We start from the raw sequence: 21983 nt of genomic DNA, 5'->3' as shown, positions 1-21983 counted from the left end.
AATGTCCAGTGGCGGGAGCGACTTCTCCCAGGCCAGGACTTCTAAAGGGTTTTCACCTGCCCCTTCAGCCTAGGAAGTTCTACCAGAGATGGGCCTCTGGTTAACCTCTGTGCCTCTTGCAGGACCTTGGTTAAAATAGGCATCATTGTCCAGACCATTCAGAATGGCTTCCCAGGTGGCGCTGGTGGTGAAGAACCCACCTGCCAGTGCAGTGAGACTTCAGAGATGCGGGTTCAATCCCTGGGTCGGGAAGATACCCTGGAGAGCTTGGTTAAAACAGTTATTGTCCAAAGCTGCCAGACCAGCTGCCTGCATTTACCTATAAAGAAACATAGACCCTGGGAGGCTTTCCCAAGACCGCAGGCTAATGTCACCCAATCAAAGTCCGTACAGGAAGGGGATCCAATACTACAGGAGTCTCTTTGTAGGCACCCCCACACCCCTAACTCCTGCCTTCATGCCGTGTCTAGGTTATCTGGTCTAAAATGTTGTTTTTGTTGTGTTTCACTACTCTATTCTCCACAAACGTGGTTGGCCCAAGACAAAATTCCTCTCTGACACTTTCCTGTTGGCCCCTTTCACCCATAAGCTGATCGTTGTGACACACAGACTCTCTAGTTGTGGCACGTGAGCTCAGTAGTTGCAGAGGTGGGCTTAGTTCCTTTACAGCATGTAGGATCTTAGTTCCCTGACCAGGGATCTAACCAGTGTCCCCTGCATCGCAAAGCAGATTCTTAACCACTGGACCACCAGGGAAGTGCCAAAGGATCTTTTTTTTTTTTAATTTAGATCAGATCTACTCAGAATTTATATAGGGAATAAGTGAAGGAAGGAATAACTTTTCTTCCCCCAAAACAGTTGAAATATTTAATCTTTTAAGTAATCCTTTTCCTTACCAACTGGGCATGACACTTTTATTAGAAACTAAATTCTCATTTGTGTATGAGTCTATTCCTAGACCCTTCTATTTCATTAATATGTTTATCTCTTTTCTAGAACAAAACTTTTTCTTTTTACCTTTTATAGCTTCATATTTTATGAAGTCTTTTATTATCTGACCTTATTATAGGTCTATTCCAAACATTTTTTGGAGGGGGTCTATTCATACATGTTGATATTCCTAGATGAATTTTAAGTTTCATCTGGTAAGTTTATATGCATCCTTCATCTTCTTACAGTTTCAGATTTCAGGGAACATGTGTATCTAACTGTGTGTTTATATGTATGCTTACATAATTAAATTAATTACAAAATTAATTTTAAGAGTGAACAGTTACATGGAGAGAAAAATAACTCAATATTTTATCAATCTGATCATGAGATTACTAATCCTTTTTTTTTTCTTTTAAGATTTTCTTATATGGACCATTTTTTAAGTCTTTATTGAATTTGTTACAACACTGCTTCTGTTTTATGTTTTGGTTTTTTGGCTGAGATGCTTGTGGGGTCTTAGCTCCCTGACCAGGGATAGAACCCACACCCCCTGCATGGAAGGCAAAGTCTTAACCACTGGACTGTCAGGGAAGTCCCGAGATTACTAATTCTTCACCTCAGCCACCGTCCACACCGTAGCATATTTCAGGCTAGTGGCCCTCATGCTTAAGTTTTGCTTTGATCAAACTAACGCTACCATCCATGCTGTTTGCATTCAGGTGGTTTTCTTAGATAACTTCGAAACTAATCTGCAGCCAGCCCGTGAGATGGGAATGGTCACCATTTTCGTCCGTGACATTGATGCGGCCCTGAAGGAGCTGGAGAAAGTAACCGGGGTGCAGGTAACTTTCCATCTGTGCCGAGTCGGATTTCCTGTCACTTGCCTGTGTTTAGCCACGCTCAACAAAACACGCGGAGTTCCAGGCAAGGACCTTCTGGGTGGAAGACTGTTACCCTTCCTGTAACCAGCATGATGTCTGTGACAAACTTCCTATTTCCTTCTCTGCAGTCAGCAAACAGGGAAATGATGCTCAGAGAGCAGGAATCTATATTGGTCAGAGGCAGGGGACCAAGACTAGAGCAAGGCCCTCAGAGTCACACATTCAGAGTAAATACTGAGAATGTCACTGCTGGGTCCTCCTCTGCAGTGGGCAGGAGCCCTGTTCTCTGATCTGCCTGGTGATGCTTCTGGAGCTCGGGCACAGTGGTTTGGTTCCACCCGGGTCACACCCTCTTGGCAGTCAGAGGGAAGGCCCCAAAGTTAATCTGATCCTTTCTCAGGAGAGAGGGAGGCCCACCAAGATGCTGCTGGGGGCTGCTGGGGGTTAGCTTGCTCTGGCAGAAAGGAGGCGTCTTTTGTTCTTTTAAAAATGTACTTATTTATTTGGCTGCATCAAGTCTTAGTTGCCACATACTTTCTTTCTGACACTTATTGCCACCAAATATGTGGAGGTTTTTCCCCACACCAAGCAGTTCTCTGCTGTTGGAATCCTTTAATGCACCGGAACCTGGTGGTCTGGAGTCGACAATAAGAAAGTGAAAGAAGGAAAGAGGCTAATATTCCCCGGGTTACACAGCTGGCCTTCGCACTCCAGGGAATAAGCCAGAAATAGAGAGAGAGAAGGAAGGACATGGGGACCCAAGTCTGATGGAACAAGTGTGCTTTATTGAATTCTGTGTGACTATATATACCATATTACAAGGTAGCTTCTTCAGATAAAGATCAAAAGACCAGGCTTTACAAGTTACCAAGGAAACAAGGAGCAGTAGAGGCCATAATGCCAAAAGGCAATCCATATCAAAAGAGGGTTGTAGATAATCCCTTTCACCATATGGAAAAGCTAATGAAGGAAATCCTATGCAAGAATCCCATCTCTTTGACCTCAGTCCTGGGAGTGGCTTGCCACTCCTCTCACTCCTATCAGGAACTGATAAGGAACAGAGGGTTCAAGAGAGATAGGAAACAGCACACAGGAATCCTACTGTTAAACATTCCCTGACAATTCCCCCTATTTTATTATATTTGTAAAAAAAGGTCTTGACCATTTGAGTTGTTTACTTTTAACAATTTTTGCAGAAAGGCAATGGTAAACAACAAATATAATTGCCAAGACAATCGCCAGAGTTACAGTTCCAGACCCGATGCTGTGGGTGATGCTTTGAAACCATCCTCATGGGTCTAGCCCAGATAATTGATCAGCTAGTTGTTCAGCTAAAATTTCCAGATTGGTGGATGAAGGCAGACTTTTAAAGAAGATTTCAAAGATTTCTCTTTGCAATAATTGTACATTCAGAGAGGCATTATCATGTATAGTTTGTAGATGAAATTTGATTTGTTCCCAGTTATAGGCACTATGATCAAATTCAACAGGAGTAACACAAAATTGAGTAGAAATCCAATCACATTTTAGTATCACTTGGTTTTGTACATCTATTAAATGATTTCCAACCCATTTGATGGCTGTTTTTAGTTCCTGTATTTCATCTTGAATATCCTCATCTATCTGAGCCTGAGTGGCCAACATAGTATGAGCATCTTTAGTCCAATTTTGGATAAAATTATGTGTTTGAATTGAGGTTTGTAAAGCAATGCCAGAGACAGCACCAATGGTGCAAATAGATATTAATCCCAAAATGCCAAGAATCAGCCATCCAGTGAATAGTTTAGATCGTCTAAATAATTGAGTAAGTAACCAGGAAGAGAGCCCGGCCATGGGATCTTCTTCCCAAGGCCATTGGAGATTTACTGGTAACCACAAATTACATCAAGATCCAAGAATCAAAAGGTATTCACTTCTTAAGGAAATACAAGCATTAAGACAGGTATATAATTTGCACTTTATAAATTTACAGAACATAAAGTCTTATTGAATTGTCAGTTTCCTATGGCTAAAACAAAAGGAAGGGGAATACAAGCTTGTAGGAAATATGATTGATTGTAGCAAAAGAAATAATTACCATGACTACAAATGGTTCCTGTGAAATCTCCAGTCCAAGTTCCACGTTCATCAGTGCTCGCAGCAAGTTTCCATAAGTCCCATTGTTCAGGCCCAATCTGTTTATCGAGGACTATCCAGGGACAAAGGGGTACCATACCACCATCAAGCCAGCCAAGAAGTGCTTTGCCATGGTAATGTTCCATCGTGTTAGTAACTTTCCAAGCCACTTGAGTAGCATAATCACATACAGTGCTATTAATATCATCTGAGCAGTTAGACAACCACATACCATGGGGTCCCAAATCAACAGTGGTGTGGCTAGCCACAAATATTAGTTTTCCTGATTTGGCTTAATATTTATCCTAATGAACAGGAGTATATTTAAAGTTCTTATAAGTAAATGATGTACATAATGTTCTTTCTTCTTTGCCTAAGTTTTCCCCCAAGTTTAAGTACTATCGCCATAGTTCACAGAAGAAGAAACGGCAGTAAATAATCAAAGCAATGTCCGAAATTCTTCTTTTGGAGGCAGGACCAAAGCCCAAGTTTGTCAGCTGATGTTTATGCATAATTCCCCTGGGCCCAGGCACAAGGGAAGGACTTCATAGACTAAAGAAATGTTAATTCGTTTTCCCTCCTCTCCAGAGTGTGAGGGCCCTTTCACATTCCAGGGAGGGGGCATCTGGGTGGAGTCATTGGTTGATATGGTTGGTCCTTTCTCCATCCATTCTACAACCTGCAATAAAGGGGGGTTGGGTAAGTAAGCCCAGTAAGTATGATTAGTTAATCCGGCTAGAGCAGGGGTTGTGCAGGTCAACAGAGTGAGTATAGCGATAAGAAGGTTTTCAGGACTCTGAGGCATTCCCTGTGGAGAAACCAGATTTTCAGCTTGATTAGTAAGGGTTTTTATCTCTCCCCAAGAGGGGAGGTCATAAGGTTGATGTTGCCAAGGGCGGTGCTTCCTGGAGATATTTAGAGCCAACATGGCCCATATTGGAATTTCTTCCTCCTGGGGTTTTTCTTGCTTGGTCTCCATTTTGAATACCAGGGTCCTGCTTGGATCAAATTTTCTGAAAAGGGAGCCATGTGAGTTCGTTGGATCCATCTGGGGAAATACAAGCATACCCCTTTCCCTGTAAGATTAATTTCCCAGATTTCCATTGTTTATTGAACCCATCTTGATACCAAATGGGCAGAGGAAGAGTAGTGTCCTTCAGGTCCTCAAAATGTTTTTCTGCTCCTGTCAAGATATCTCTTTGTGGTAAGTTTTAAAAATTTAAAACAAATAAAGCTGTATTAACAATAGTTATAGGTTTAGTAAATATCTTATGTTGGAATCTAGTAGAGTCTGCTTTAGAAAGGGAAGATAGCAATGTTCCAGTGTATTCCCCTGTTGGGACCTTTAATGGACCAGAACCTGGTGGTCCGGAGTCAATAATAAGAAAGTAAAGGAGAGAGAAAGAGGCTGATATTCCTTGATTTAAGCAGAAAACCAATAAAGCTCCTGACACAGGGCTTGCACTGTTCATGAAGGCACCTGGCGCCCTCTAAATGGGGTGAAGGCACAAAGCACCTTCTCAAGAGGGTCTTAGAAGCCTGGGCAGGAAAATGAACACAGGCGGCTTCTGCGCTCCAGAGAATTACCCTGAGAGAGAGAGAAAGAAAGAAAGACACGGGGTCCCAAGTTCTGATGGAGCAAAGGTGTTTTATTCAACATTGTGTGAGTATTTATACTGTCTTACAAGGTAGCTATTTTCAGTTCAGTTCAGTTCAGTTCAGTCGCTCAGTCGTGTCCGACTCTTTGCGACCCCATGAATCGCAGCACGCCAGGCCTCCCTGTCCATCACCATCTCCCGGAGTTCACCCAGACTCATGTCCATCGAGTCAGTGATGCCATCCAGCCGTCTCATCCTCGGTCGTCCCCTTCTCCTGCCCCCAGTCCCTCCCAGCATCAGAGTCTTTTCCAATGAGTCAACTCTTTGCATGAGGTGGCCAAAGTACTGTAGTTTCAGCTTTAGCATCATTCCTTCCAAAGAAATCCCAGGGTTGATCTCCTTCAGAATGGACTGGTTGGATCTCCTTGCAGCCCAAGGGACTCTCAAGAGTCTTCTCCAACACCACAGTTCAAAAGCATCAATTCTTCGGTGCTCAGCCTTCTTCACAGTCCAACTCTCACATCCATACATGACCACAGGAAAAACCATAGCCTTGACTAGACGGACTTTAGTCAGCAAAGTAATGTCTCTGCTTTTGAATATGCTCTCTAGGTTGGTCATAACTTTTCTTCCAAGGAGTAAGCGTCTTTTAATTTCATGGCTGCAGTCACCATCTGCAGTGATTCTGGAGCCCAAAAAAATAGTCTGACACTGTTTCCACTGTTTCCCCATCTATTTCCCATGAAGTGATGGGACCGGATGCCATGATCTTCGTTTTCTGAATGTTGAGCTTTAGGCCAACTTTTTTTGCTGTCCTCTTTCACTTTCATCAAGAGGCTTTTAGCTCCTCTTCACTTTCTGCCATAAGGGTGGTGTCATCTGCATATCTGAGATTATTGATATTTCTCCCGGCAATCTTGATTCCAGCTTGTGTTTCTTCCAGTCCAGTGTTTCTCATGATGTACTCTGCATAGAAGTTAAATAAGGAGGGTGACAATACACAGCCTTGACGTACTCCTTTTCCTATTTGGAACCAGTCTGTTGTCCCATGTCCAGTTCTAACTGTTGCTTCCTGACCTGCATACAGGTTTTCTTAAGAGGCAGGTTAGGTGGTCTGGTATTCCCATCTCTTTCCAAATTTTCCACAGTTTATTGTGATCTGCACAGTCAAAGGCTTTGGCATAGTCAATAAAGTAGAAGTAGATGTTTTTCTGGAACTCTCTTGCTTTTTCCATGATCCAGCGGATGTTGGCAATTTGATCTCTGGTTCCTCTGCCTTTTCTAAAACCAGCTTGAATGTCAGGGAATTCACGGTTCATGTATTGCTGAAGCCTGGCTTGGAGAATTTTGAGCATTACTTTACTAGTGTGTGAGATGAGTGCAATTGTGCGGTAGTTTGAGCATTCTTTGGCATTGCCCTTCTTTGGGATTGGAATGAAAACTGACCTTTTCCAGTCCCGTGGTCACTGCTGAGTTTTCCAAATTTGCTGGCATATTGAGTGCAGCACTTTCACAGCATCGTCTTTCAGGATTTGAAACAGCTCAATTGGAATTCCATCATCTCCACTAGCTTTGTTTGTAGTGATGCTTTCTAAGGCCCACTTGACTTCACATTCCAAGATGTCTGGTTCTAGATTAGTGATCACATCATCATGACTATCTGGGCCATGAAGATCTTTTTTGTACAGTTCTTCCGTGTATTCTTGCCATCTCTTCTTAATATCTTCTGCTTCTGTTAGGTCCATACCATTTCTGTCCTTTATCGAGCCCATCTTTGCATGAAATGTTCCCTTGGTATCTCTAATTTTCTTGAAGAGATCTCTAGTCCTTCCCAATCTGTTGTTTTCCTCTATTTCTTTGCATTGATCGCTGAAGAAGGCTTTCTTATCTCTTCTTGCTATTCTTTGGAACTCTCAAATCCCTTATGATTACACAGTGGAAGTGAGAAATAGATTTAAGGACCTAGATCTGATAGATAGAGTGCCTGATGAACTATGGAATGAAGTTCGTGACATTGTGCAGGAGACAGGGATCAAAACCATCCCCATGGGAAAGAAATGCAAAAAAGCAAAATGGCTGTCTGGGGGGGCCTTACAAATAGCTGTGAAGAGAAGAGAGGTGAAAAGCAAAGGAGACACGGAAGAATATAGGCATCTAAATGCAGAGTTCCAAAGAATAGCAAGAAGAAATAAGAAAGCCTTCTTCAGCGATCAATGCAAAGCTATTTTCAGCAGAGATAAAATCAAAACATACAGGTTTTCAAGGAAACATGAAGTCATCCATATGAAAGAAAGAGGGTTGTAAATAATCACTTTTACAGTATGGTTTCTTAAAAAGGAAGAGGGTCGTACATAGTTATCCATCACCGTGTGGAAAAACTAACGAAGGAAATGCATGCATTCCTAAGCCCCTGGGAGTAGTTTGCTACTCCACTTAATTCCTGAATATTCAGGAATTAATAAGGGACAGAGGATTCATGACAGATCCAAAACAGCACACGGGAAGCTTCCTGTTAAATGCTTCCTGACAATTCCCCCTATTTTATTATATTTGTAAAACAAGGCCTGACCAGTTGAGTTTGTTTAGTATTAACCAACCTTGTAGAAAGGCAACGATAACAACAAATATAATTACTAAACAATCAGCAAAGTTATAGTTCCAGACCTGATGCTGTGGGTAATACTTAGCCTATGGCTATAACAAAGGGAAGTGGGACACAGGCCTGTATAAATATGATTGATTATAGCGAAAGAAATAGTTACTATGACCATGACTGGTCCCTGTGAAATGTCCGGTCCAAGTTCCAGGTTGTTCAGTGCTCGCAGTAAGTGTCCAAATGTCCATTGTTCAGCCCCATTCTGTTTATCGAGGACGATCCTAGGACAAGGTGGGGCTAATCCACCATCAAGCCACCCAAAAAGTCCTATGTCATGGTAACGCTCCATCGTAGTGTCAGTGACCTTCCGTGTCACTTGCGTAACATAGTCACACACCATGCTGTTAACCTGCTCTGAGCAGTTAGATCGCCACATACCATGGGGTCCCCAATCAACAGTTGTATGACTGGCTACAAACATTAATTTTCCTGATTGGGCTTGACATTTGTCCGAAAGAACTGGAGTATATATAAAGTTCTTATAAGTAAACCTTTTGCATAATGTTCTTTGTTCTTCCCTAACTGTTTCCCTAACACTTTCCCTAAAGTCTCAGTAGTATAAACATGGTTCACAGACAAAGAAAGGGCAGCAAATAATGCAAGCAACTCCGAAAATCCTTTTTGGGAGGCAGGATGAAAGCACAAGTTTGTTGGCTGACGTTTATGCGTAATTCCTCTGGGCCAAGGCACAAGGGAAGGACTTCATAGCCTAAAGAAATGTTAATTCGTTTTCCCTCCTCTCCAAAGTGTGAGGGCGCTTTCAGTTCCAGAAAGGGGGCATCTGGGTGGAGTCATTGGTTGATATGTTTGGTCCTTTCTCCATCTATTCTACCACCTGCAATAAAGGGAGGTTGGGTAAGTAAGCCCAGTTAGTATGATTAGTTAATCCGACTAGAGTGGGGGTCGTGCAGGCCAACAGAGGGATCATAGCCATAAAAAGGTTTTCAGGACTCTGAGGCATTCCCTGTGAAGAAACCAGATTTTCAGCTTGATTAGTAAGGATTTTTATCTCTCCCCAATAAGGGAGGTCATAAGGTTGATGTCACTGAGAGCGGTACTTCCTGGAGATCATTAGAGCCGACTCGGCCCGTATTGGAATTTCTTCCTCCTGGGGTTTTTGTTGTTTGGTCTCCATTTTGAATGCCAGGGTCCCCCTTGGGTCAAATTTTCCGAAGAGGGAGCCTTGTGAGTTCGTTGGATCCATCTCGGGAAATACAAGCATCTTCCCTGTAAGATTAATTTCCCAGATTTCCACTGTTTATTAAACCCATCTTGATACCAACTGGGCAGAGGAAGAGTGGTGTCCTTCAGGTCCTCAAAATGTCTTTCTGCTCTTGTCAAGATATCTCTTTGTGGTAAGTTTTAAAAACTTAAAACAAATAAAACTGTATTAACAATAGTTATAAGTTTAGAGAATATCTGATGTTGGAATCTAGTAGAGTCTGCTTTAGAAAGGGAAGAGAGCAACGTTCCAGTGTATTCCCCTGTTGGGATCCTTTAATGGACTGCAACCTGGTGGTCTGGAGTCGACGATAAGCAAGTAAAGGAGAGAGAAGGAGGCTGATATTCCTTGGTTTACGCAGAAAACCAATAAAGCTCCTGACACGGGGCCTGTGCGGTTCACAAAGGCACCTGGCGCCCTCTCGATGGGCTGAAGGCACAGAGTGCCTTCTTAAGAGGGTCTTAGAAGCCTGGGCAGGAAAGTGAACACAGGTGGCTTCTGCGCTCCAGAGAATTAGCCTGAGAGAGAGAGAAAGAGAGAGAGAGTGAGACACAGGGACCAAAGTTCTGATGAAGCAAAGGTGTTTTATTCAACATTGTGAGTATTTATACTGTCTTACAAGGTAGCAATTTTCAACAGAGATAAAGTCAAAACTTACAAGTTATCAAGTTATGAAGTCATCCATATGAAAGAGAGAGAGTTGTAAATAATCACTTTTAAGGTATGGTTCATAAAAAGGAAGAGGGTCGTACATAGTTACGCATCACCGTATGGAAAAACTAACGAGGGAAATGCATGCATTCCAAAGCCCCCAGGAATAGTTTGCTACTCCACTTAATTCCTGAATATTCAGGAATTAATAAGGGACAGAGGATTCATGACAAATCCAAAACAGCATACAGGAAGCCTCCTGTTAAATGCTTCCTGAAAATTCCCCCTATTTTATTATATTTGTAAAAGAGAGCCTGACCAGTTGAGTTTGTTTAGTATTAACCAACCTTGTAAAAAGGCAACGAAAAACAACAAATATAATTACCAAGTCAGTCTCCAGCGATATAGTTCCAGACCCGATGCTGTGGGTAATACTTTGCCTATGGCTATAACAAAGGGAAGCGGGACACAGGCCAGTATAAAATACGGCTGATTATAGCGAAAGAAGTAGTTACTATGACCATGACTGGTCCCTGTGAAATGTCCGGTCCAAGTTCCAAGTTGTTCGGTGCTCACAGCAAGTTTCCAAATATCCCATTGTTCAGGCCCACTCTGTTTATCGAGGACAATCCTAGGATGAGGTGGGGCTAATCCACCATCAAGCCACCCAAAAAGTCCTATGTCATGGTAGCGCTCCATCGTAGTGTCAGTGACCTTCTGTGTCACTTGCATAACAAAGTCACACACCATGCTGTTAACCTGCTCTGAGCAGTTAGATCACCAATACCATGGGGTCCCCAATCAACAATTGTATGATTAGCCACAATTATTAATTTTCCTGATTTGGCTTGACAGTTGTCCCAACAAACAGGAGTATATGTAAAGTTCTTATAAGTAAACCTTTTGCATAATGTTCTTTGTTCTTTCCCTAACACTTTCCCTAAAGTCTCAGTTGTATAAACTTGGTTCACAGATAAAGAAAGAGCAGTAAATAGTCCAAGCAATGTCCAAAAATTTTTTTAGGGAGGCAGGACTAAAGCCCAAGTTTGTTGGCTGATGTTTAAGCATAATTCCCCTGGTCCCAGGCACAAGGGAAGTACTTCATGGCCTAAAGAAGTGTTAATTAGTTTTCCCTCCTCCCCGTTCACATTCCAGGAAGGGGGCATATGGGTGAAGTCATTGGTTGATATGGTTGGTCCTTTCTCCGTCCATTTTAAGGCCTGCAATAAAGGGGGGTTGGGTAAGTAAGCCCAGTTAAGTCTGATTAGTTAATCCAGCTCAACCAAGGGTCTCGCAGACCAACTGAGGTTTTCAGGACTACGAGGCATTTCCTGTTCAAAGACCACATTTTTAGCTGGATTAGTAAAGGTTTTTATTTGTCCCCAAGTGGGGAGATCATATGGTTGATCCCTCTGAGGGTTGTGCTTCCTGGAGATCTTTAGAGCCGCCATGGCCCATATTCGAATTTCTTCCTGTTGGTGTCCGTGTTGTCCCGTCTCCTTTTGAAGTCTGGGGGCCCCTTTGGGTCGAATCTTTTGAAGGGGAAGCCACGTGGATTCGCTGGATCTTCTGCGGTAATACAAGTATACCCCTTTCCCTGTAAGATTAGTTTCCCAGAATTCCATTGTTTCATTAACCCGTCTTGGTACCAAATGGGCAGAAGAAGAGAAATGTCCTTAATTCCTCAAAATGCCTTTCTGTTCTCGTTAAGATATTTCCCTGTGGTAAGTTTAAACATTTTAAAACAAATAAAGCTATATTAACAATAGTTATACGTTTAAAAAATATCTTATGTTGGAGTCTAGTAAAGTTGGCTTTAGATACGGAAGACAGTAGTGTTCCTGTGTATTCCCTCTTTTTTATTATTATTATTTTTATTTGTAACTTTAGTGTGTGATATGTTCGTTCGACTATGTCTTGTGTCTGTGGATTATAAGGAATATCTGTAATATGTTTAATAGAAAAAGATTGTAAAAATTGTTTAAAGTGTCTAGAAATATAGGCAGGGCCATTGTCTGTTTTTATAAAACTAGGAATTCACATTACAGCAAAACAAGCTAATAAGTGGGTTATAACGTGTTGTGTAACCTCACCATGAAGAGGTGTGGCCCAAATAAAAGAAGAATAAGTGTCGATACACACATGCAAGGAAGAAGATGGAGAAAGTTCAGGGCAATGAGTTACATCCATTTGCCATAGTTCATCAGGTTGCAAGCCGTGAGGATTAATACCTTGTGCAATGAGTCGAAGATGTAGAGGCCTTCATCTACCAGTAGAGCAATTACTAATAATTTTTTTAGCCTGGCAGTATGGGATTTTCCATAGGCGGTGTAGGGAGCCAACATTGTTATGCAACAGAGCATGCTGTTCCTCTGGAGTAGCAAAGGAAGCTAGTTTATCAGCTTGTTCATTACCGTAAGTCATGGGGCCAGGAAGACAAGAATGTGCTCGAATATGTGTAATATAAATGGGAGAATTGCAGTTTCTAACAACAGATTGTAGTTCTAAAAAGAGTTCTTGAATAATAGGTTGATTGGAGTCTATGGTGGAGGTTTCTATATTTTTTAATACAAAAACAGATTCTATAGAGTCAGAGACTATATTAATGGGGTAAGGATGTAGGCAAATAACTTGAATAAGAGCATATAATTCATTTTGTTGAGGAGAATGAAATTTAGTATAAAAAACTTTATATTCCTTAAGAGACCAGAATGAAGCTTTAGCGTTTTTAGTCCCATCTATATGAAAAACCTCAGCCTATGGTATAGGCTGTGAGCTGATAATGCGAGAAATAATAAATTCAGTATTTTTGAAGAAATTCCACAGCTTACCAGAAGGATAATGAAATGAAATTTCTCGAAAATATTCCAGAAAAGCTACTTGGAAATCAGTAGAAGTTTGTAATGTGTTCTCAAATTGAGATTTATTGATAGGTATTACAATTTTATGAGGATCAGAGCCAATTAGAGTTTTAGTCCTGTTTCTTTCATTGATAATGATTAGAGAAACTAAATCAAGGTAGGGTGTAAGTGACTTTTTTCCCCTAAAATAAGTATAGATCCTTTCTACTGGGTATTCTTGATGGGCAAGAAGTCCTGTGGGAGATGAAGAGAGGGGAGTAAAAATACTTTTAGAGGTAAATCTAGTTTAATGTGAGTAAGAAATTGATTTTGTAGTTTATTCTGCAGTAAATACAGTTCCTCTCGTGTCTCTTGAGAAGGTGAATGAGGGCTATTTAAATCAGGATCTCCTTTTAAAGTATTAAATAGGCTATTCAGTTGATAATTAGCAATGTCTAAAGAAGGTCTGTACACATGGACATCACCAGATGGTCAACACTAAAATCAGATTGATTATACTCTTTGCAGCCAAAGATGGAGAAGCTATATACAGTCAGCAAAAACAAGACTGGGAGATGACTGTGGCTCAGATCATGAACTCCTTATTGCCAAATTCAGACTCAAATTGAAGAAAGTAGGGAAAACCACTAGACCATTCAGGTATGACCTAAATCAAATCCCTTATGATTATACAGTGGAAGTGAGAAATAGATTTAAGGGACTAGATCTGATAGATAGAGTGCCTGATGAACTATGGACGGAGGTTCGTGACACTGTACAGGAGGCAGGGATCAAGACCATCCCCATGGAAAAGAAATGCAAAAAAGCAAAATGGCTGTCTGGGGAGGCCTTACAAATAGCTGTGAAAAGAAGGGAAGCAAAAAGCAAAGGAGAAAAGGAAAGATATAAGCATCTGAATGCAGAGTTCCAAAAAATAGCAAGGAGAGATAAGAAAGCCTTCCTCAGTGATCAATGCAAAGAAATAGAGGAAAATAACAGAATGGGAAAGACTAGAGCTCTTTTCAAGAAAATTAGAGATACCAAGGGAACATTTCATGCAAAGATGGGCTCAACAAAGGACAGAAATGGTATGGACCTAACAGAAGCAGAAGATATTAAGAAAAGGTGGCAAGAATACACAGAAGAACTGTACAAAAAAGATCTTCATGACCAAGATAATCACGATGGTGTGATCACTCACCTACAGCCAGACATACTGGAATATGAACTCAAGTAGGCCTTAGAAAGCATCACTACAAACAAAGCTAGTGGAGGTGATGGAATGCCAGTTGAGCTGTTTCAAATCCTGAAAGATGATGCTGTGAAAGTGCTGCACTCAATATGCCAGCAAATTTGGAAAACTCAACAGTGGCCACAGGACTGAAAAAGGTCAGTTTTCATTCCAATCCCTAAGAGAGGCAATGCCAAAGAATGCTCAAACTACCGCACAATTGCACTCATCTCACACACTAGTAAAGTAATGCTCAAAATTCTCCAAGCCAGGCTTCAGCAATACGTGAACCATGAACTTCCAGATGTTCAAGCTGGTTTTCGAAAAGGCAGAGGAACCAGAGATCAAATTGCCAACATCCAGTGGATCATGGAAAAAGCAAGAGAGTTCCAGAAAAATATCTATTTCTGCTTTATTGACTATGCCAAAGCCTTAGACTCTGTGGATCACAATAAACAGTGGGAAATTCTGAAAGAGGTGGGAATACCAGATCACCTCACCTGCCTCTTGAGAAACCTATATGCAGGTCAGGAAGCAACAGTTAGAACTGGACATGGGACAACAGACTGGTTCCAAATAGGAAAAGGAGTATGTCAAGGCTGTATATTGTCACCTTGCTTCTTTAACTTATATGCAGAGTACGTCATGAGAAACGCTGTGCTAGATGAAGCACAAGCTGGAATCAAGATGGCCAGGAGAAATGTCAATAACCTCAGATATGCAGATGACACCACCCTTATGGCAGAAAGTGAAGAAGAACTAAAAAGCCTCTTGATGAAAGTGAAAGAGGAGAGTGGAAAAAGTTGGCTTAAAGTTCAACATTCAGAAAACGAAGATCATGGTATCTGGTCCCATCACTTCACGGCAAATAGATGGGGAAACAGTGGAAACAGTGTCAGACTTTTTTTGGGAGGGGCTCCAAAATCACTGCAGATGGTGACTGCAGCCATGAAATTAGACGATGCTTACTCCTTGGAAGAAAAGTTATGACCAACCTAGATAGCATATTGAAAAGCACAGACATTACTTTGCCAACAAAGGTCCATCTAGTCAAGGCTATGGTTTTTCCAGTGGTCATGTGTGGATGTGAGAGTTGGACTGTGAAGAAGGCTGAGTGCCGAAGAATTGATGCTTTTGAACTGTGGTGTTGGAGAAGACTCTTGAGAGTCCCTTGGACTGCAAGGAGATCCAACCAGCTCATTCTGAAGGAGATCAACCCTGGTATTTCTTTGGAAGGAATGATGCTAAAGCTGAAACTCCAGTACTTTGGCCACCTCATGCAAAGAGTTGACTCATTGGAAAAGACTCTGATGCTGGGAGGGATTGGGGGCAGGAGGAAAAGGGGACAACAGAGGATGAGATGGCTGGATGGCATCACCGACTCGATGAATGTGAGTTTGAGTGAACTCTGGGAGTTGGTGATGGACAGGGAGGCCTGGTGTGCTGTGATTCTTGGGGTCACAAAGAGCTGGACACGACTGAGCAACTGAACTGAACTGAACTGAACTGAGGGGCCATAAGGCCAAAAGGCAATCCATATCAAAAAGGATTGTAGATAATCCCTTTCACCATATAGAAAAGCTAATGAAGGAAATCCTATGCAAGAATCCTATGCAAGAATCTCTTTGACCTCAGTCCTGGGAGTGGCTTGCCACTCCTCTCACTCCTTTCAGGAACTGATAAGGAACAGAAGGTTCAAGAGAGATAGGAAACAGCACACAGGAATCCTACTGTTGAACATTCCCTGACAATCTGCCACACGACCTGGGTGGCCTACAGTTTAACTTAGTTCTGACAGCATCTACCTGGAGAGGGTATCAGAACTCACAGGTTAAGGGCTCAGTCTGACAAGACTGACCCCTCGACTTCAGATGCCAACCCCACATTCAGGTTGTCACCTGTGCTTCCAACTGATTGGCTATAAATTGGAGGGTCTCAGAACCCCACCCCCCGAATCTATTAACTTGTCACAGTGGCTCACGGAACTCAGGGAAGCACTTTTGTTTACCAGTTTATAAAGTGTTATTTGGGCTTTCCAGGTGGCTCAGTCGGGAAAGAATCTGCCTACAATGCAGGAGGCCCAGGTTCGATCCTTGGGTTGGGAAGATCCCCTGGAGAACCCTAACGCTAACCAGTTGATAAAAGAATTTAATAAAGGACAGAGATGAACAGCCAGATGAAGGGAGGCACAGGGTAAGATCTGGGAGGGTCCCGAGCACAGGAGCCTCTGTCTCCCTGGAGTTGTGACATGTTACCCTTTCAGTGTGGATTTCACCAGCCTAGAAGGTCTCTAAACTCCATGCTGCTGGAGTTGGGTGGATGTTCATGGAGACTTTCTCATGTAGGTGCGATCAATTATTAACTCCACTTCCAGCCCTTCCTCCCTCCCTCCCTTTCCAGATGTGGGGGAGGGGGAGGTAGCTGAAAATCCCAAGCTTCTAATCCTGGCTTTGTCTTTCTGGTGACAAGCCCCCATCCAGGAACCCACCCAGAGTCACCTCATTAGAACAAAAGATGCTCCGAGCACTCTTCAGTTCAGTCCAGTTCAGTCACTCAGTCATGTCCGACTCTTTGCGACTCCATGAACTGCAGCATGCCAGGCCTCCCTGTACATTACCAACTCCGAGAGTTTACTCAAACTCATGTTCATTGAGTCGGTGATGCCATCCAACCATCTCATCCTCGGTCATCCCCTTCTCCTCCTTCCCTCAGTCTTTCCCAGCATCAGGGTCTTTTCCAGCATCAGGGTCTTTTCCAGCGAGTCAGTTCTTCGCATGAGATGGCCAAAGTACTGGAATTTCAGCTTTAGCATCATTCCTTCTAAAGAACACCCAGGGCTAATATCCTTTCGAATGGACTGGTTGGATCTCCTTGCAGTCCAAGGGACTCTCAAGAGTCTTCTCCACACCACAGTTCAAAAGCATCAATTCTTTGGTGCTCAGCTTTCTTCACAGTCCAACTCTCACATCCATACATGACCACTGGAAAACCATAGCCTTGACTAGATGGACCTTTGTTGGCAAAGTAATGTCTCTGCTTTTTAATATGCTGTCTAGGTTTGTCATAACTTTCCTTCCAAGGAGTAAGCGTCTTTTTATTTCATGGCTGCAATCACCATCTGCAGTGATTTTGGAGCCTAAGGAAATAAAGTCTGCCACTGTTTCCATTGTTTCCCCATCTATTTGCCATGAAGTGATGGGACCAGATTCCATGATCTTCGTTTTCTGAATGTTGAGAGCTTTAGGCCAACTTTTTCCACTCTCCCCTTTCACATTCATCAAGAGGCTTTTAGTTCTTCTTCACTTTCTGCCATAAGGGTGGTGTCATCTGCATATCTGAGGTTATTGATATTTCTCCCCACAATCTTGATTCCAGCTTGTGCTTCTTCCAGCCCAGCATTTCTTATGATATACTCTGCATATAAGTTAAATAAGCAGGGTGACAATATACAGTCTTGACATACTTCTTTTCCTATTTGGAACCAGTCTGTTGTTCCATGTCCAATTCTAACTGTCGCCTCCTGACCTGCATACAGTCTCAAGAGGCAGGTCAGGTCAACTGGTATTTCTGTCTCTTTCAAAATTTTCCAGTTTATTGTGATCCACAGAGTCAAAGGCTTTGGCATAGTCAATAAAGCAGAAATAGATGTTTTTCTGGGACTCTCTTGCTTTTTCAATGAGCACTCTTACTTCTTAAGAATTTACAAGGGCTTAATGAGCTCTGTGCCAGGCACCAGGGGCAGAGACCAAGATACATTAATACATTTTCCTATCTTTTACACAGTCATTGTAGATCTTCAATAATAGTGGTGCTTCCTTCGCACAAAGCATGTGGTGAAAACAAAGCCAGACCACAGTGGTGCTATGAGGGGTCTTTTGCGGGGAGTTAAGAGTGGCTCAGTAGTAAAGAGCCCACCTGCCAATGCAGGAGACTCAGGTTCCATTCCTAGGTCTAGAGTATCCCCTGGAGAAGGAAATGGCAACCCACTGCAGTTTTCTTGCCTGGAGAATCCCATGGACTCAGAGGAGGCCAGTGGGCTACAGTCCATAGGATTGCAGAGTCGGGGACAGCTGAAGCAACTTAGCATAGCACACACAGCACAATGACTTCACAATGTTAGAGCATCTCTCCCAAGCTTGATTTGTCTTTCCGCAAGCCCAGAAGACTTGTGCAGCAGAGAAGGAAGCGCCAAACCTGGAATTAGAGTGGCCACTTGCTGGTCCCACTTACGAGATTTATCCCCTCATCACATCTGAGCCACACACACTGGCCTTGTTGCAATAGGGAAAGTAAGCTATGTCCCACTTGTCCTCCTAAGAGGCATGGGGAAGGTTTAAGGAAAAATGCTAATCATTACTTTTTAAAGAGGGAAGTGGCTTTTATCTGTCAGAAAGGCTATGGGAATCAGTCATGAGTGGGCTTTAAAGCTGGACAAAAACGTGGGAGAACCATGTGTTTGTAGGAAACCCCCACCTTCCCCATCCATGGAATCAGGGAGACATCCCCTAGTGTGTGACCTGGGAAGTTAGGGACACATTAGAAAAAAGACTCCAGGGTACACTGGCCCTGGGGGCTGTCTTGACTCCCTCATCACTGTCAGAGGTACCCAGTTACCCATCCCTGCTACCATACCCTAGGTCCTTTCTGAACACTGCATAGGTGGAGACCCACCAGTCTCACCCTCTACAGATTCCCAGGCAGACTCTTCCATTTTTAAAAGGAGATCAGTTTCACAGTCTACTTCCTCCATTATTCACATGTGGATTTTCACAGGTCTGGTGGTCAGACCACACTCTTCTTTTATTTTTCATGCATTTAAAAAATCTTTTCCATGAGCTTCCCTGGTGGTGTAGCGGTAAAGAATCCTCTTGCAATCCAGGTGATGTAGGTTCAATTCCTGGTCTGGGAAGATTCCCCTGGAGAAGGAAATGGCAACCCACTCCAGTAGCCTTGCCTGGGAAATCCCATGGACAGAGGAGCCTAGTGGGTTACAGTCCATGGGATCGCAAAAGAGTCAGACACGACTTAGCGACTACACAACAGCATTGAATATAGTTCCCTGTGCTATATAGTAGGGCCTTGTTGTTTAATCTGTCTTATATATAATGCATCTCAGTTCAGTTCAGTTCAGTTGCTCAGTCGTGTCCAACTCTTTGCGACCCCGTGAATCGCAGTGCGCCAAGCCTCCCTGTCCATCACCAACTCCCAGAGTTCACTCAGACTCGCATTCTATGAGTCAGCAATGCCATCTAGCCATCTCATCCTCGATCGTCCCCTTCTCCTGCCCCCAATCCCTCCCAGCATCAATTTGCATCTACTAATCCCAAACTCCCAATCTATATCCCTCTCTTCCCCTCACCCCCCACCATCGGCAACCACAAGTCTCTTCTCTTTGTCTGCGTCTGTTTCTCTTTCACAGTTAGGTTCATTTGTGCGTATTTTAGAGTCTACCTATAAGTGACAGTATGGTATTTTTCTCTTTCTGAGTTGCTTCTCTCAATATGATCACCCCTAGTTGCATGGGCTACCCATTGGCCAGAATTCAGTTACCAGACTCCACTGACCCAAGGGGAAATGGAGGGAGTGAAGCCTGGCTATGACCCGAGGGGAGAGGGGGCCAGTAGGTCAGTCACGTCATCCGCTCAGGAGGCCATGGCACAACTTGGGGCTCTCTTGCAATACTTTGTGAACTCAGAGGTCTTGTGGACAGAAGTAGAGCCGTCTCCCTTACTGTGTGTCTCTTACTTTCAGCTTCTCCAAACCGCAGTCCCCCAGCCCATCTCATGTGATCCAAGCACCGTGACCCATGGATACGTGCCCATAAAGGTGAGTCCATGCACTCTCGCTGTCAGCCTAGTCCTCTCCAACCAGCCCATGTAAGACGACTCATGAGACATTTGTGAACTCTCCCGGGGAGCTGCACACCCACTATTTACAGGGAAAAGGCCTTTCCCACAAGCATCCAGCTTCCCTGGTGGCTCAGTGGTAAAGAATCCACCTGCCAATACAGGAGATACGGATTCGATCCCTGGATCAGGAAGATCCCCTGGAGAAGGAAATGGCAACGCACTTCAGTATTCTTGCCTGGGAAATCCCAAGGACAGAGGAGCCTGGTGGGCTATATAGTCCATGGGGTCAAAAAAGACTGGACATGACTTAGCAACTAAACAACAACACAGCAAAAGTATCATTCCTCAAAACTTGACAACAGACGTGGGCCAGTGTGATCCGACTCCCACCAAACAACAGGCCACATGGGGGCCTTGCTCGGCCTGCACAGCCTATGTGTCTGGCACTTAATTTCATTATTTCATCTGGTGGGTGTGATTGGGGCCTTCCTTTGTGTCAGGCATGAGCCAGATATGAAGGGTGCAGGGAGGCACCAGACCTGTCCTGGGAAAACTGCAGGGAAAAGAAAAAGAGGGAGACGGCCAGTTTTAAGCCCAGGGATCAGGGCTACGGCAAGACCAAGGCCGTGTGCAGAGGGGCCCTGACTTCCAACCCAGTCGGCATATAGGACAGGGCTTTGGGACATCTACTCAGGTCCATTTTGGGATCTTTCTTCATTTGGCACTGTTACCATTTAACTAAGAAATCAAGTATAGCTATGGGTTAGCTGACACACACACAAAAAAACCCAACAGTTGCTTTGGAGCCAGAAAGAACCAGTTAGAAACCTGCTTTGGCACTTACTAATTCTGCACATATGTGTACATTTCTTAATGTCCTGAACCTCAGTATACACAGCTATGTGATGTGATGGTGCTAATACCTGGTCTTGGTGTTCTTGTAAGGATTAACTGAACTATCCTGTGTTGATCATGGGGTGTTGTGCCTCATGCTCCACAAAGAAGAGAGCTGAGGACAAAGAGAGCAGGTGTCCTGAGCTGTGTGGGTCTGGGACCTGGGTGGGTGGTCGGGGGGTGGGGGTGGTGCCTGATGCCCTGGAGGAGAGCCACAGGGATATTCAGGGAGCATTTGCTATTTGTTCAGCACCTCAAGAAATAACCTAGATGAATGGAGGTCTTCCATGACCTCGGGGCTTGTGTGGTCTGCAGTCTGCCAGGAAAATATTTCCCATGGTGACATCATAAGATGTGGCCTTACTGGCAGTGACTCAGGTACTCAGAATGGGTGCTATGGGGATGGAGAAAGTGACTATAATGTAATTGCTGGGGATGAGGCTCAGTGGCGAAGCGGGCATCAGAGAATGAGTGGGATTTGAACAGTGAGAAAGGGCATTTCTGGTGAGCATCAATGAGTGCGGTCCTGGGTACTCCTGGAGTGGTGAAGGTTTCATAAGCTCCCTCCAGACCTCATCTCTAATACTGAAGCAGCATGAGGGCCTCCTTGCCTGGGGTGTCTCCAACCCAGTGGACGGCATTTGTTCTCATAATCCTCCTGATGTTTGCATATCCAGCCAGTTTCAATAGATTCCTATTTGACCTTGAAGGAGTATGATTCAGAGCTGCCTAACCACCTCCTCTGGCCTCACCCCAAACTTAAGGACTGGAGTAGTGGCCTCTGGGGATCCCAGGCTCTGAGGGTACTGTTGCCTTGATGCCAATGAAACTCAAAGTGGGTTAATAATAGATCCCTGATTTCTGGCTTAATGACAGTTGTGTTAACAAATAGTTCAAAGAATGGGAAAGTGCATGTGTTTGCTGAGCTACTCAGCTAGAAGAACAAACCTTTTAGTTAAGATCCATTAAGAACAGAGGGTGGTTAGGATCATTTGACTGGACAACAGCACTGTAATATTTTTCAATATAAGGGAGTATAGAATTTTAAGTTCAATTCCCAGAAAAGGAAATGGCAACCCACTCCAGTATTCTTGCCCAGGAAAATCGCATAGA

The 21983-nt window shown here is 43.4% G+C and overlaps 1 protein-coding gene across 1 annotated transcript in view; it reads left to right on the top strand.

Annotated features, from left to right (window-relative positions):
- EPHX2 (epoxide hydrolase 2) overlaps positions 1-21983 on the top strand; it is a 74946-nt gene that overhangs the window by 13446 nt on the left and 39517 nt on the right. The window contains exons 5-6 of the mRNA XM_042243107.2: positions 1653-1775; positions 19879-19953. Of these exons, the coding sequence (XP_042099041.1) occupies positions 1653-1775; positions 19879-19953 (198 nt within the window). The remainder of the gene's footprint in view (positions 1-1652; positions 1776-19878; positions 19954-21983) is intronic.

This window comes from Ovis aries, chromosome 2 (genome assembly GCF_016772045.2).
Source record: "Ovis aries strain OAR_USU_Benz2616 breed Rambouillet chromosome 2, ARS-UI_Ramb_v3.0, whole genome shotgun sequence".
NCBI classification, from domain to species: domain Eukaryota; kingdom Metazoa; phylum Chordata; class Mammalia; order Artiodactyla; family Bovidae; genus Ovis; species Ovis aries.
This window is presented reverse-complemented; position numbering and strand designations above follow the sequence as displayed.